Here is a 16696-nt window from a genome sequence, read left to right on the forward strand (position 1 = left end):
GTGGCTTGTAAACAACACACATCTGTTTCTCACAGTTCTGGAGGCTGCGAGTCCAAAATCAAGGTGCTAGTAGATTCAATGTCTGGCGCGGGTCCGCCGCCTGGTTCCTAGACCACACCTTCTTGCCACACCCTCACATGACAGAAGGGGTGAGGGGTGGTCTTGGGGCTCTTTTATAAAGACATTCATTCCACTCGTGGGAGACCCTGATCACCTCCCAAAGGCTCCACTTCCTAATACTATCACCTTAGGGGTGAGGATTTCAATATAGGAATTTGGGGGTGCTATGGTCTGAAGTGTCTCCCAGAGTTCATGTGTTGAAACTTCATGGCCAATGGGATGGTATCAAGAGATGGGCCCTTGAGGAGGTGGTAAAGTCATGAGGGTGAGCCCCTCAAGGATGGGATAAGGGCCTCCATAAAAGGGCCCACAGGAGTGGGTCCACTGTCTTGCATTCTTCCACCATGTGAGGACACCCGGACGCTGCCACTTATGAGGAATGGGCCTTCGCCAGGCCCCAAACCTGCAGGTGCTTGGGCTTCCAGCCTCCAGGACTCAGAGAAATCAATCTCTGTGGTTTTTAAGCACCCAGCCTCGGGTGTTCTGCTACCAAGCAGCACGAATGGGCTGGGACGGCATCAGGGGGACGTGAATGTGCAGAGCAGAGCAAACGCAGCAGTGCTGCAGTGAAGTTCATGGCTTCCAATAGGGAGTGATAGATAAATAGGAAAAAAAATCAATATGAAGTGTGTGTGCGTGTATATATGTACATACACACACCCTACCCAGACGTCTATGTCCTAGCTCTGCCCAGTAAGAGAGACGGGGAGTGAGACACCCCAAAGCAATGAGCACACCAAGCACCCAGATCTGGATTTCTAAATGCCACCTTGCACTAAAAGAACCAGGCTCGGCCAGGCGCAGTGGCTTACACTTGTAATCCTAACTCTTTGGGAGGCCAAGGCAGGGAGATCACTTGAGGTCATGAGTTTGAAAACAACCTGGCCAACATGGTGAAACTCCAATCTCTACTAAAAGTACAAAAATTAACCAGGTGTGGTGGTGAGCACCTGTAATCCCAGCTACTCAGGAGACTGAGGCAGGAGAATTGCTTGAACCTGGGAGGCAGAGGTTGCAGTAAGCCGAGACAGCGACAAAGGCGCCTGGGTGACAGAGCGGGATGCCATCTCAAAAATAAAATAAAATCAAATAAAATACACCCTACAACTAGGGCTTTTAAAACCTAGTAACAAGATCCTGGGAGCTCCTCCCCTCATCACTGCACAGAACCTCACTGCACTGTTGGCAACGGCTGTATGACGCTCTGCTGTCGGAGGACCCGACTGCACAGAACCCCACTGCACTGTTGGCAACTGTTGTATGACGTTCTGCTGTTGGAGGACCTTATATTCTATTAAATACTTTCCGAGTTCGTTTCTGTAAGTTGGATTCTGTGCGTGTAGCTGGCACTCAACTAACATGGAAGGGAGAGAAGGAGGGAAAGGGAAGGCCACGTGGCCTCACCCAGGGGACCACACAACTGTCTAACCATGGCAGATCTGTAGAGCCCAGAAAGGGTCCCATCAAAAAACCTCACCCTGACACAAATGTCTAGGTAGAAGCCCTCGAGTTTTTAGAACATGTGCAGAAACAGAGACGCTCCCCCAACCCCAGGGGTGCTCCGGGGGTACATCTCTCACTCTCCTTGGGACTCTGGGGTTTAATGTACAGCACAGACCCAAGAGGTTTTGAATGACCTGACAAGCAACAGGTGAGCAATCCCTAATGACAGCAGGACCTAGGGGTCATCTCAAGATCATGGAAATCTCAAAGCACTTAGATCCTCTGCTCAACAGAAGCAGAGGCTGGTCCTCCGGTTTGTTGCAACTGGGCCTCATGCTGTCTTTATAAAAGCACTTTCCGCAGCGGCCAAAGACAGCCCCGCGCCATCAGAATCACCAGAACCAGAGGAAGCCAAATTGCCGAGGCAGGGTCCCAAGGACTCCAGCAGCCAGCTCAGGCGTGGGGCTTCACCGCGTGTGGTCTAGCCACACGTGGCCAGCATGGCGATCGCGACCAGCACAGCACCGTCCCCGGCCAGGTGACGGATGCCGAGTGCCCCTTGGAGACCACCTGCCGCCCACGCAGAGGCTGCTGCCTCAAGCCCCAGCCCAGGGTCTCGCATCTCCACCTGAAGCTACCAGGACCTGAAGCATCTCCACCTGAAGCTACCAGGACTCCCTCTAGCTGAGCTCCCGTCTCACTAGCCCAGTGGTTCTCATCCAGGGCATGACCTCAGGGGCCTGACAATGATGAAGACCTCTTGGTTGTCAAAACTGGGTTAGGGGAACAGCTGGAGTCTAGTGACCAGAGGTCAGGAATGCAGCCCAGAACAGGCTTCACAATGAAGGATCATCATCCCCAAGGGGCAGCAGTGCCCAGGTGGGAAATCCTGACGCAGCTGCTCACTGCCTCCCACATCTGCTTCATGCGGGATCTCCCAAGCAGCTCTGGGCCTCCTGGCACCCCACCTCACTGCCTCACCGCACAGCTCACTCATGGGTCCCCAGCGGGCCACACTGCCTGGTGTCCGTGTCAGGCACTACCTCCCCTACACGTCCCTGCCTCCCCAGCTGGCCACGAGATTGTGCTCCAGGCTCTGGGCAGGCTCAGCTGGCTTTGGAAGATGCCCGGGTCAGGTGGGCACGAGCCACCTTTTCTTCCCCAGGGCACCGTTAAACATCTTGCTGGCACGTCTGTGTCCCCGACCCTGCCAGGAGCTCCTGGAACAAGGTGGGGTCTAAACGTGATCCCTGCAGGCAGCCTCAGGGAAGCACAGTAAGGAAATGACCGCTCAGTGCAGCCCCGAAGGTCCCCATCCTTCCAGACAGCCCCTCCCCAGCACTGTCTCCATGGGGAATAGCTTCTCCCCACACTTCCCAAACACCCAGGATGCCGAGGGCGATGGGGGAGCAGCAAACACTTAAACGTAATGAGGGCAAAACCGATTCTCAGGTGGGAAGAACGTTCTCCATCAGGCATGTTTGCCCTTTTGGAAGTTGTGGTGGAAACACCTTCAAACCAGCCTTGGGGGAAAAAACAAACAAACAAAAAACCAGCCTGGGGTGAAGCAATGATTGAAAATGCTCCACGCGGCCCCAAACCTCCCGGCATGGCTGTGGGAGTGGGGGCTGTGTTGTTTCATCTGCGCTTGGCGGAGCGCCACACAAATGTACAAGTGCCTGCCTTTGAAAAGACCGTCCTGGAAAAATGTCCGACTCCAATGTACCCTTTGGTTTTGCTGAAGGTGAATTAGACCAATAAACCTTCTCGTCTAAAACGTCATCAAGCAGAAAGGAAAAATAAACAGACTCTGCCTGCTCCCTGCCTGGGAGGGTTCCCTATCCCCGTGGCTTCTGGTGGCTTTGGCCAGTGGGGAGCCAGATGGGAGGATAGAGTGAGGGAGGGGAGGGGTGTCAGGAGGGTCCCAGGCTAGCTGTGCCCCTCCTGGGTGGTCCGCGGCCCTCTCCTGTGGCTTCTGACCATGACTCCTTCTTTCTGGGCTCCAATCTGCTCTTTCCTTTGATGCTCTAGGACTAAGGGCCGTCGCAGCTCCGCTGGCACTGCCTCCAGCCCTGGGTCCCACACCGCCCCTCATGGATGCCCTACACCCTGCCCAGCCCTTTGTAAATAACCCTTCCAGGGCTGGTCCCACTGGAGCACCCCATCTGCTTCCTGTGGGGACCCTGACTGCTCCACCAGCCTGGCAGCTCCCAGGCCCTGTACACTGGCGGGTGGGGGAAGGGTCCCTGCAAGCTGCACGTGGACGCGGTGCAGGAGGCCACTCTGACAGGCGACACCCAGGAGATCACGCTCAGACCTAAAGCGCAGGTGGCCCACGCCTCAGAGACACAGACGCTCTGGAGGGCGGGGGACAGAGAACGAGACTGAAGAGAGGAGGGTGGGCAGCGGCGCGGCCTGCACCAATGCTTCCACCCTCACCAGACTTGTATGCCGAATTTTTTCAAATATGTTTTCTTAATCATCCCCAAAAATACAAAAACCAAAACCAACGAGGTGGCACAGCAGGTGAAAGGAGCGTACTGGGGAAAGGACACAGCTGGGCGGCGGGGGATGACCGTCTGCATCAGCCAAGGCAGGCGGGGACGCGTGTGCCGGGTGTTTCCTCGGCCGTGTCACCCACCGCCCTCGACACCACCCTTGTAGCCCCAGCCCTGAGCCCCTCTCAACTGGTCATGGCCCTGGACGCCCCTCATCTTCCAGCCCCAACGCCTCCTCCCCGTGGGGGTCCCCTCCCACCCTGAGCCTGTCTTCCCCAAAACCTTCCATGGTGGCCCAAGGTCACCCCCAAGGTGGCTGCTGGAGGACGGGACCAGAGGTGACATTGGAGACAAAGTGGAGGCCCAGACAAGAGAGGAACCAGCCCCCAAAAGGTTGTCTTCCTGACCTCAAGCCAGCCCCCCACACCCCTCCAGGCCCCCACACTGCTCACAACCTGACTGGTCCTGCCCCCGGCTCAGGCGCACTCCAGAGGAGGCCTCTGCACCTGGGTTTGTCAGAGCTGCCACTCGGAGACTAAGTCACGGAGCAGCAGTGCTGTCTCCTTCTCGAGCTGATGCTCATAATCTCTGCTAACACATTCCTAGTGTGTGGCCCCATCAGACCTCCTAATGGACACCTAAAGACACAGTAAAAACCGGTTGGTTTCTTCCATCAAATAACCTCAGGCAAGAGAGAGAAGCATCTAGCGCTCGCAGGAAAGGCCTAATCCCGCACCGGGGGCTGCGCTCAGGCACTGCTGAAAGGACCTGGCCCTAGACACGGAAGCCGTGGATCCCGGTAATCCATCGTCCTCTGTTTATCATCTTACGTGAGGCCCCTCTCCTCCGGGACAGTGCAGGTGGCGTCCTGCATGGGGACTTTGCTCCTCTGAGCACCCGGAAGGGAGTGCGGCAGGCGGGCCCCAGTGAACACTGTGTTCAGAGCCAGGGCGGAGTGTGGACAGAGGTGGCCACGGCGGCGTCCTGGCTGCGAGTCCCTCCGCAACTGCAGACACACTGTTGCTTCTGCCGTAGGCAGTTGATGATTCTGGAGTGTTGGGCACTGATGGGGAGACCAAGTCTGACTCAACCTCCCCCTGCCTACCTCCTCCCCAGAAAAAAACGTTCATCTCTGGACTTGGTTTTCTGATACGCGCAGGAAGGAAAATGCGCCACCTATGCCCTATGCTTCCCTGACGATGGGGCACGGTCTCCAGGGTCCCCTGTGGCCCAGCCCTTGGGAGGCACCACCCCAGGGGGCATTGAGCTCTGGTGTCCAACCCCAGCTGGCTGGAAGGGCACAACAGGAAGGGTCACGGGGTCAGAGTAGGCAGCGCCAGGCAGCAGGATGCAAAGGCCACCCATGCAGCTTGCCCAGGTGAACGTGCTTCACACTGGCTAGCACTGCCCCACACAGCCACAGGACAGCACCGTATCAAGAAAAGACTCGGTCTTTGAAATGGACAATGGCAGCAAATAAATCCGTGTCTGCGAGGGCTACCCTCTTCCTCTTGCTCAGCCCTGAGCCCCTCACCCCACCAGCCCCTGCACCTCTGTCGAGCACATGGTTCTCCAAACATCAGCCAGGCCCCACTAGGGGTGACATCCAATGTGCGGCAGCCCAGACCCCGCCCAGACACCTGCCAGCCTTCTCTCAATATCCCCCCAGACCCCGAGCAAGCACTCAGCTCCCAAACCTCACCAGCACCTCCCATTTGCCCTCCTCCCAAATGAGGCTCAAGTTCCACCTGCCCTGGGCTGGCACTGATGGGACAGAGGACAAAAACCATGGTCTCTGTGCAGGTGACCCCTACTTGGAGTCTGTGTGGCATGCCTGGGAGATGATGGGATATTCAAGGCAGATGTGAGGGGCGGGCCAGGGAGGCGAAGGGACCCCGGTGGCCAGCATGGAAAGGAGAGTGAAAGTCAGTGTAGGTGGCACTGCGACCTCAGGCCCAGTGGCTGGACCCCAACTGCTGGCGAGTCGCAGCCAGGCACAGTGGCTGTGAAAGAAGGAAGACATTGTCTCCATAGAAGGACTGGCTCGATTCTCCTGGAGGACAGAGGAGCCCTCGTCTGCCGGCCAAGCTTAGGCCCCAGCCTTGTGAAGTCTGGGAAGTGGGGCGCGGGGGGGCAGCTGGGCTCCAGGAGGGGCCGGTAAGACCCACGCAGACCCACGAGCAAGCCGGGGGCACACCCTGGAGCTTCCCAAGAAGAGAAAAGGGGTTTGCAAAATCACAGCCGTGGAAAGCACAGCATTTTGATGCAAAAAAACAACAATGTGTTTCCTTACAAGCCGACGAACAGCAAAATAAAGTGAAACCAAACCCACCCAGCCTTCACGGCACTTCCTTGGAGAGTGTTCTGGCTCTCCAGTTACATCCAGGTACAGTGGACAATTTTGGCTACAGAGCCGTGTATGAACAGCCCAGAATTTCAGCCACTAGTAGACTCTGGCCAAGGCGGCTGCAAATGAATAAGCCCTTTCTGTGTCCCTCCCCCAGCACAGGAGATCTCCGGGGTCCCTCTGTTCCCCCCTGACCCAGAGCTCTGGGAGGGACTATGACCCCAGCACAGGGCTCAGGTGTATTTACACAGACCCTCCACAAATGTGCATTTCCTAAACCACTTTTTCCAATTGCACATTTAAAACATAATTCAGAGCACAAATGTCTTAAGACAGAAAATCTACCAAGGCACCTTTTTTCCTTCCTTTTTTTTTTAGATGAAATTTCGCTCTGTTACCCAGGCTGGAATACAGTGGCACGATCTCGGCTCACTGTAACTTCTGCCTCCCAGGCTCAAGTGATTCTCCTGCCTCAGCCTCCTGAGTAGCTGGGATTACAGGCACCCGCCACCACGCCTGGCTAATTTTTAAATTTTTGTATTTTTGGTAGAGACAGGGTTTCACCACGTTGGCCAAGCTGGTCTCAAACTCCTGACCTCAGGTAATCCACCTGCCTCGGCCTCTCAAAGTGCTGGGATTACAGGCGTGAGCCACTGCGCTTCGCCCCAGGGCACCTTCTTGAGCCGCCCTGGGGCCAGGGGGAAGTGGTGGGGCCCATCTTACCTTGTTGTAGTACTGCACCTGTACAGAGTGCCACCGCCCGTCACTCACACCACTGGGAACCTTCGGTGCCACGGTCGTTGTTGTCTCACCTGCATGGTGGGAAGGAGACCCAGAGAGAAAGCAGAGGTTGGCTGGGCCTACTGGGGACCGAGGATTGGGCTGTGAGGCATCGGGAGAGACAGGTGCACACGGCCACGTCCTCCCTCCCCTCCCCACAGCACCATGGTGGGAGGCGCCCATCACTCCATCCATTTTCTTTCCTGGTTACAAAAGTAATTCTTGTTCCTCTTTTCTGGTTTTGTTTTGAGATGGAGTCTTGCTCTGTTGCCCAGGCTGGAGTGCAGTGGCACGATCTCAGCTCACTGCCACCTCCGCCTCCTGGGTTCAAGAGATTCTCCTGCCTCAGCCTCCTGAGTAGCTGGGATTACAGGCACCCACCACCATGCCTGGCTAATTTGTGTATTTTTAGTAGAGACGGGGTTTCACCATGTTGGCTAGTCTGGTCTCGAACTCCTGACCTCGTGATCTGCCTGCCTTGGCCTCCCAAACTGCTGGGATAATGGGCATAAGCCACCGCGCCTGGCCTTGTTCCTTTTCTAAATATGAAAAAATATAAACACGGAAAACCCATCTGTCTGTACCAGCAGCAGTCACAGCTACACCGCACCAGGGGTCGAACCCTTTTTCCTATGCATTGCGTCAACATAGACAAAATCATCAAAACCAATTCCCCTTTAGGTCACTTAATCAAATAAGTGTCATCTCAGACTTTTAACAACTCTTAAACCACATAACACATCCCATCGTGAGGTCGCAGACGCGCTCTTGTGCATCTCTGCTTCAGGGTGTCTGTCATTTCCACCCCTTGAGCTCCTGCTGGAGTGGGGAGGGCGAGTCCCTTCGGGGATTCTGGGGCACAACCATGAGTCAGCAGCAGCTAGGAGGAAGGAGCTTCAGGGGCACCAAAGGACAGGTGCGGTGGGTACCAGGTCCCGGGCAGAGAATGCCGTCTCCAGGGAACCAGCAGGAGTTCTGGAAACAGGGGTGTGGGAGACACGGGCCAGGGGGTAGCCTAATCCCACCTCACAGAGCCTGGAGGGCTGTGGCCACCTCTCCCATGGTGGTCGGGTGCTGTTACAGGTGCCTCCCTTTATTGCGTATAGAAAACCAAGCTCCATCCTCCACCATCACACACATGTCATTCAACACGGGCCAGGGTTCTAGAGACGGAAGCACCTCTGAGCCATCTTGGTGAACTTCCAGGTGAAGGAGGAGATAGCAGAATTCAATCCTAAAAGTCAAGTGTGCCAGGCTGAGCCTGGTGGCTCACACCTGTAATCCCGGCACTTTGGGAGGCCAAGGTGGGCAGATCACTTGAGGTCAGGAGTTCAAGACCAGCCTGGCCAACACGGTGAAACCCTGTCTCTACTAAAAATACAAAAATTAGCTGGGCATGGTGAAACGTGCCTGTATTCCCAGCTACCTGAGAGGCTGAGGCATGAGAATCGCTTGAACCTAGGAGGTGGAGGTTGCAGTGAGCCGATATTGCAGCACTGCACTCCAGCCTGGGTGAAAGAGTAAGACTTTGTCAAAACAAGAACGAAAACAAAAAAAAGTCATGTGTGCCAGAAAAACACAGATATACCTGTTGGCAGTCTGGAGAAATGTTCTTTTCTAACAACTGGAATAACATGTTTAACGGCCTTGTCGATATATATATTTTTTTAAAGAGACAGGGTCTCGCTATATTGCCCAGGCTGGTCTTGAACTTCTGGGCTTAAGTAATCTGCCTGCCTTGGCCTCTCAAAGTGCTAGGATTACAGGCATGAGCCACGTTGCCTGGCCAGCCTTGTCCAAAAGAAAAAAAAAAATTTTTTTTTTTTTGAGATGGAGTCTCACTCTGTCACCCAGGCTGGAGTACAATGGCATGATCTCGGCTCACTGCAACCTCCGCCTCCCAGGTTCAAGCGATTCTCCTGCCTCAGCCTCCTGAGTAGCTGGGATTACAGGCAAGTGCCACCATGCCTGGCTAATTTTTGTATTTTCAGTAGAGATGGAGTTTCACCATGTTAGCCAGGTTGGTCTCTAACTCCTGACCTCAGGTGATCTGCCTGCCTCGGCCTCCCAAAGTGCTGGGGATTACAGGCATAAGCCACCCCACCTGGCCAGCGTCGACATTTTTAATCTAGAGATGTACCACAATTTAATGATTCCTTGGTTTCTGAAAACATGAACCAGGTCGTCCACATTTCCAGCACTATAAATAACACTGTTATGAACATCTTTTTTTAATTATTATTTTTTGAGACAGAGTCTCACTCTGTCACCAGACTGGGGTGCAGTGGCATGATCTCAACTCACTGTGCCCTCTGCTTCCCGGGTTCAAGCGATTCTCCTGCCTCAGCCTCCTGAGTAGCTGAGATTACAGGCGTGCACCATCACGCCCAGCTAATTTTTGTATTTTTAGTACAGATGGGGTTTCACCATGTTGGTCAGGCTGGTCTCGATCTCGTGACCTTGTGATTCGCCCACCTTGGCCTCTCAAAGTGCTGGGATTGCAGGCGTGAGCCACCACGCCCGGCCTGTTATGAACATCTTTGTGTACTTTGGATTTCTTCAATAAGACAGGTTCCTAGACCTACAATTGAGGGATGAAAGGGTAAGCAGCTTGGAGGCGCTGCACAGGGCGAGGGTCGTTTTAACCCACAAAGTGTCTGTGAATTGCTCAGAGCTGCCCTTCCTGGGGAGAAGGCCCCACCTGCAGAGAAGGTGAGCTGCACCTGCTCGTCCACGATCTCCAGGGCGATGAAGTCGTGCTTCTCATTGAAGCGGCCGTTGTAGAGAAGCAAGCCGTTCCTTTCCTGGGTGGCAAACCTGCGGAGCCAAGCAGAGGCACATCATAGGATTAAGACCTCAAGGTCCAAAGGCTGCCTAGGAATGACAAGTCCAGCCAGAGGAGGGCAAGCACGTGGGGCTACGATTCAGGAAAGAATGGTGTCAGGCAGGCGTCCTTCTCATAGGAGCAGACAGCCCATCAAGCTTGATAAGCAGTGCTCTTTTCTGGAAGCAGCAAACTGGAATCCATGGGGAGTCTGGTTACTACAGCCTGTAGAATGCAAAAAATATCCCATTTGCACAACATGCTACAAGTACGACCGGCAGCCAGGACACCTGTTACAGATGTGTTTGGGCAAAGCACGTGCTGTACATTTTCTGCTGCTGTGAACAGATCCCTGTGTGTGTGCGCCAGGGCATGGGGACCTGGTACCTTCCCAGGCAGGGATGATGCTGTGGAAGGACCCCTCTTAGGGCCTCTCCCCCTGGCACTCAGCCACAATAGCATCTTTTGGCTCCCACACACAGGTCAAAAAGACCCCAGGGACTTTGCACCAGCTGCCCCCTATGCCAGAAACAATCTTCCCAGGCTTTGCAGATCGCTCAGGGGTCAACCCAGTTGTACCTGCCCTGACTCACTGTACTCTAAGTTGCCCTCACCTCCCATCAGCCTATGACATCACTCGGTTAATTTCTGAAATCATGCTGCTGACTCACTGGTTTATAAGAATGTATGATCCATAAGGGGAGGAACCGCAGCTCTCATTCCTGCTGCATTCCAGAACCCAAAGAGGATCTGGTCCCTATCAGTGCTTAATATGGGCTGTGTGAATAAATGAAAGGAAGAGGCATGAACAGACGCCTGAACTTGAACAGGCCTGTCAGAACTTAGAGCACGCAGAGCAAAAAACCACCTGCTCTGGCAGGAGATCATCAAATTCTCAGAACTCCTTCTCCCACCCAGGGGCCCCGGGCAAGGGGTCTTCAGACCCAAATCACCACAACACCTCCCCCACCTCCCTGGTTTCAGAGAACTTGGCAAACCTCCTGAGTGAGCTTGGGACTGGCTCCTGAGCTGGCTGGGTGTGTCTGCCATCAGAGGTCAGCGGCAGGAACTCCTTTTGACTTAAGGTTGGTTTATCCATGTTCCTGCAGCAGGAGTCGGCCTGAGCCAGCCTCGAGCATCTGACCTCAGCCTTTTTTCTTGAGTTAAAATTGATGGTTTCGGCTGGCCGGTGGCTCGCGCCTGTAATCCCAGCACTGTGGGAGGCCAAGGTGGGTGGATCACCTGAGGTCAGGTTGACCAGCCTGGCCAACATGGTGAAACCCCGTCTCTACTAAAAATACGAAAATTAGCTGGGCATGGTGGTGGGCACCTGTAATCCCAGCTACTCAGGAGGTTGAGGCAGGAGAATTGCTTGAACCCGGGAGGCAGAAGTTGCAGTGAGCCGAGATCATATCGCCACTGCACCTCCAGCCTGGCAACAAAGCAAGACTCCGTCTCAAAAAACAAACAAAACTGATGGTTCCCAACTGTCCCCCGAACCCCCTCTCTTTAGAATGCAAGCAAGAAATGACGACAAACACAAAGAAAAATACCCACACAGCACATTGATGCCTGGGCACGGAATGAGCAGGGAGGAGGGATCTTAATGACGATAGGACCAACTCAGCGCAGGCTTGTTTCCCGAGACTCAGCCCCTGGGTCACACCTGATTGCCTTTGGTAGGTTTTACTTCTGTGCGGTTCCCTTTGGACCCAGGTGGGGGCTGGTGGGCGGTGTCAGTGTCAAACAGTCCTGCACGGCCCCCTGGCAAGCACACGTACGCCGCTGGCAATGGAGCAATAAAGAAAGGACCCAAAGCCGAGGGGAGGGTTGGAACAATGCAAGCAAAAAGAGGAAAGGCCAGAAAACAGAAACCAAGGCCTGGAGACGTGGGCTGGGGAAGGAGGAGGAAAGAACAAAGAGCTAGGGGGATGAGAGGCAGCTGGGAACGGAGCCCGGAGCCCACTTGGGAGCCTGGACACTTGGCAAAGAGAAACTAGAAAGAGGAGAAGGGGCTATGAAAGCACCCACCTAAAACAAAAGCAGCTAGGTGCCCCCCAACCCGGCCCCTCACAGCGGCTCTCAGAGGCTCAAGAGGGCCCCTCCCGCAGCCCCCACCGCTCCCAAAGTGTAACTGCCCTGGAAGCTTGGGGAGGCACCTTATGATTTTACTTTTAAAGGTGTTCCCTACAAAACCCTCGGTGATTTAGTGTCAGCTCAGATTGTTCAGCCACCGTCACACATAAGGGAAACTGTTCATAACTGTCCAGTACAATAATCTCAGAAATACAGAATCTGACAAGCAGCAGCGTAACATTCCCTTGTGCAGACATTTAATTAAACATTATCGGAGGTGGAGAGGAGAGGGGTGGTCACCAGAGGCTGGGGAGGGAGCAAGGAAGGGGCTGAAGAGAAGTGGGTTAAGGGGTACAAACACACAGAAGGAATAAGTTTTTGTGGTTTTTTTTGAGATAGAGTCTCACTCTGTTGCCCAGGTTGGAGTGCAGTGGCACAATCTTGGCTCACTGCAACCTCCACCTTCTGGTTCAAGCGGTTCTCTTGTCTCAGCCTCCTGAGTAGCTGGGATCATAGGCGTAAACCACCACATCCAGCTCATTTTTGTATTTTTAGTAGAGATGGGGTTTTGCCATGTTGACCAGGCTGGTCTCAAACTCCCAACTTCAGATGATCCACTCACCTCGGCCTCCCAAAGTGTTGGGAATACAGGCGTGAGCCACCGCGCCTGGCCTGGAGCTACTCAACCATCAAAGGCCACACACGGAGGACACTGACGTCGCGATCTAGAGGGATGGGGTGCACGGAGAAGCTCGCCCTTTTCCTAAAGAGACTCCCGTGTGGCACGGTGGGACGCACACTCACGTGAGGGAGATGGTGAAGTGGAAGCGTTGTCTCAGGCCCCGGAAGGTGACGAAGGACCGGGGCGGGAAGCTCCTGGTGGTCACCTCACAGTAGGGCCTCTCGTACTCGCCAGGAGGACACACGCAGTGGAAGCCACCAATGAGCAGGTTCACGCAGGTGCCCCCGTTCTTGCACACCCCGTTGGCACAGCGGCCTGAGCGGGCATCCACCTCACAGTGCTCTCCTGGGGGGCGAGAGGAAGATGCCAGAGAGAAGGTTACCGACCAGCCAGGGAAAAGCCAACAAGCCTGTCGCAGACCCCGGACACACCCCAGCCACACAGTCAGCTGCTGAAAGAAAACCCGACTGACTCCAGGTCAGGTCTGTGACATGAACAGAAACCCCCAAGTTCTCGAGGACTTGCCCAGAGCCGTGCCAGAGTCGGCTGCACCCAGCTCCCAGTGGGCGAGCTAAGGATGGTGGCCGGGGGGTTTCCAAAAAGCACTCTCTGGGGTCAGAGAAACGGCAGCAATGAGCCCTTTCCAGCCTCCAACCCCGTTCTGAGCACCCTGCAGGCTGAGCTGGACTCTTCTGAGGGGAACGCCTAGAAACAGACCAGAGGGCCTCAGGCCCCTCCCCACACCTATGCCCGTGCGATAGCAGAACACAGCAGAGCCTCGTCAGAGATTTGGAGCATGCTGCCATCACATGACCCAAAGGCCACCTTCTGAGCAGGCCGCCTGCCCTGACTGCCGTCCACCCTCCCACCCCTCACACAGACCCCTTGCACTGTCTGGCCATCCCCGGATTCCAACCCGGTTCTAATCTGGCCCGTCTCGCCCACCAGCCTGTGAGCTCCTGAAGGGCAGGCACCACCCTACTCTGATGTCCTTCCCTGAGTTTAAACTCTTTTGTGACAGGAAGGTTCTGGAAGCTTTCCCAGAAAACCAGCCGGGAGGCCCACAACACACTGCCTCTCTCCCCATCCACCCTCAGACCAGGAGCGCTCAGAACCTCATTTGCTCGGAGGGTCTCAGTGTTCGCCATGCTTCGACCCAGTTGTTCCTGGACTGGCCGCTGCATCCTCCAGCAGCCAGGTGTGTGGCTGGTGACACTCCCGCCCCCAGACAGGGATGGTGGCCCGCAACCTGCACAGCCCATGCTGCCTCCTCTGCCTCCGCCACGTGGGGTGGACATTGGCCGGAGACCCCTCACAGACCTTCAGGGGCTTCCAACGACCAGAAAATTCCCAGCAACATTCTCTCCCAGTTACAGAATTTTAAATGAATGCATTTTAAAATTAAAGTATTACATTCACATACTAAACAAACAAAAAACACAGTGCAAAAAGTATGGCGTGGGCCGGGCGTGGTGGCTCGTGCTTGTAATCCCAGCACTTTGGGATGCCAAAGTGGACGGATCACCTGAGATCTGGAGTTCGAGACCAGCCTGGCCAACATGGGGAAACTCCGTCTCTACTAAAAATACAAAAATTAGCTGGGTGTGGTGGCACACGCCTGTAATCCCAGCGACTTGGGAGGCTGAGGCAGGAGAATCGCTGGAACCCGGGAGACGGAGGCTGCAGTGAGCCGATACTGCGCCACTGTACTCCAGCCTGGGCAACAGAGAGAGACTCTTGTCTCAAATCGCAGTATTCCATCAGAGGACCACGTCAAAACTTACATCACTCACATCCAGTCGACGGGCATGTGGGCCTTTTATAGTTTTCGTTTGTGGCAAGTGACTTTTCAGTAAACATTCTCCTATATAAACCTTGATGTGCTTTAAGACTCTCTGGAGAAAATCCCTAACACTGCTCAAAGGTCACACACAAGTGACATCATTTTTTTTTGAAACAGAGTCTCACTCTGTCACCCAGCCTGGAATGCAGTGGCATGATCTAGGCTCACTGCAACCTTTGCCTCCCAGATCCAATCAATTAGCCACCAAGCCCAGCTAATTTTTGTATTTTTAGTAGAGACAGCGTTTCACCATCTTGGCCAGGCTGGTCTCAAGGGATCAGCCCGCCTTGGCCTCCCAAAGTGCTGGGACTACAGGCATGAGCCACCACGCCCAGCCACAAGCGACATTTTGATGGATATTTCCAAACCGCCATCTCCAAAAGGCTGCACATACCCACTCCCACCAACGCAGATGATAGAATATGTTGTGTCTCTTCAACACTAGGTATGATCTTTTTTTTTTTTTTTTTTTTTTTTCCTGAGACGGAGTCTCGCTCTGTCACCCAGGCTGGAGTGCAGTGGTGCGATCTCGGCTCACTGCAAGCTCCGCCTCCTGGGTTCACACCATTCTCCTGCCTCAGCCTCCCGAGTAGCTGGGACTACAGGCACCCACCACCACGCCCGGCTAATTTTTTGTATTTTTAGTAGAGACGGGGTTTCACCGTGTTAGCCAGGATGGTCTCCATCTCCTGACCTCGTGATCTGCCTGCCTTGGCCTCCCAAAGTGCTGGGATTACAGGCGTGAGCCACCGCGCCCGGCCGGTATGATCAATCTTTAAATATTTCGCATCTCTGACAAATGGATCTCAACGATCTTTTCATTTGCATTTATCTTTGATGAGGCCAGCATCTTTTCCTGTTTTATTGGCAATTGACACTCTCTTTCCTAGAAGCTGCCTGGGTTTGTCTTTCTGCTGGGTTTTTGGTCCCGCTCTTATTGTGTTATAGAAGCTCCTTGTAAATTATGAAAGGAACTATTGTCATTTTCGTGGCAATTTCCCCCAGCTTAATGTTTAAATTAGGTTTTATGTATTTGTAGCCCCACAGAAATTTTTTGTCTGTATATGATCATATTTATCCATTTTTTTGCTTCATGGCTGTGGTTATCTTGGGTTGTTAAAAGACTGCTACAGGCCAGACGCAATGGCTCATGCCTATAATCCCAGCACTTTGGGAGGCTGAGGTGGGTGGATGTCTTGAGGCCAGGAGTTGAAGACCAGCCTGACCAACATGGTGAAACCCCATCTCTACTAAAAATACAAAAATTAGCCAGGCGTGGTGGCGGGTGCCTGTAATCCCATCTACTTGGGAGGCTGAGGCAGGAGAATTGCTTCAACCCAGAAGGCGGAGGATGTAGTGAGCTGAGATCACACTACTGCACTCCAGCCTAGGTGACAGAGCGAGACTTCATTTCAAAAAAAAAAAAAAGACTGCTACAAAGATGGAACTCGGGGGACATCCAATGTGAGGATGCTCAGTGCATAACCCAGCGTGCCGTTCAAACGGCAGCATCTTCCTGGAGCCCAGACCTCACTGGAGTCCCCAGAGTGGGATGGCTCCACAATGGGCCCTTTGGACAGGCACTTGCAATGTCTCCCGAGAGGCCTCCGACCACGCTCCAGATGGCCAGTGGGATTCACACAGCCGCTGCCATGCCAGGCAGCCTAATTTGATGCCAACTCAGACAGAATGAAAACACACTTATGACGCCTCAGTCTGCTTGGGCTGCCATAATGAAGTATCACAGATCGGGGGCTTATACAACAGACACTTATTTCTCAGAGCTCTGGAGGTTGGAAGCCTGATATCACGCTTCCAGCTGAGGTGGCCTCCGTGGAGATCTGTCTTTCTAGCTTGCAGATGGTGCCTTCTTGCCGCGTAAGGGAGAGGGCTGTGGTCTCTCTTCCTCTCCTTACAAGGACTCTAATCACAGCCTGGGGGCCCCACCCCATGACCTCATCTAAACCTAATTACCTCCTAAAGGGACCATCATGGGGCACAGGGCTTCAATGTAGGAATTTATGAGGGCACAATTCTGTCCAGAGCAGATATGTATGAGACAACTGCAATTTTAAAAGACTAG

The 16696-nt window shown here is 54.1% G+C and overlaps 1 protein-coding gene across 2 annotated transcripts in view; it reads right to left on the reverse strand.

Moving 5' to 3' along the window:
- Positions 1–16696, reverse strand: part of CELSR1 (cadherin EGF LAG seven-pass G-type receptor 1) — a 182213-nt gene that overhangs the window by 69218 nt on the left and 96299 nt on the right. For both annotated transcript variants that reach the window (XM_054543811.2, XM_024240160.3), the window contains exons 3-5: positions 12893–13115; positions 9890–10005; positions 7132–7220 (exon numbers count right to left, since the gene is read on the reverse strand). In XM_054543811.2, the coding sequence (XP_054399786.1) occupies positions 7132–7220; positions 9890–10005; positions 12893–13115 (428 nt within the window). The remainder of the gene's footprint in view (positions 1–7131; positions 7221–9889; positions 10006–12892; positions 13116–16696) is intronic.

The sequence above is a fragment of the Pongo abelii genome, chromosome 23, assembly GCF_028885655.2.
Source record: "Pongo abelii isolate AG06213 chromosome 23, NHGRI_mPonAbe1-v2.0_pri, whole genome shotgun sequence".
Classification (NCBI taxonomy): Eukaryota; Metazoa; Chordata; class Mammalia; order Primates; family Hominidae; genus Pongo; species Pongo abelii.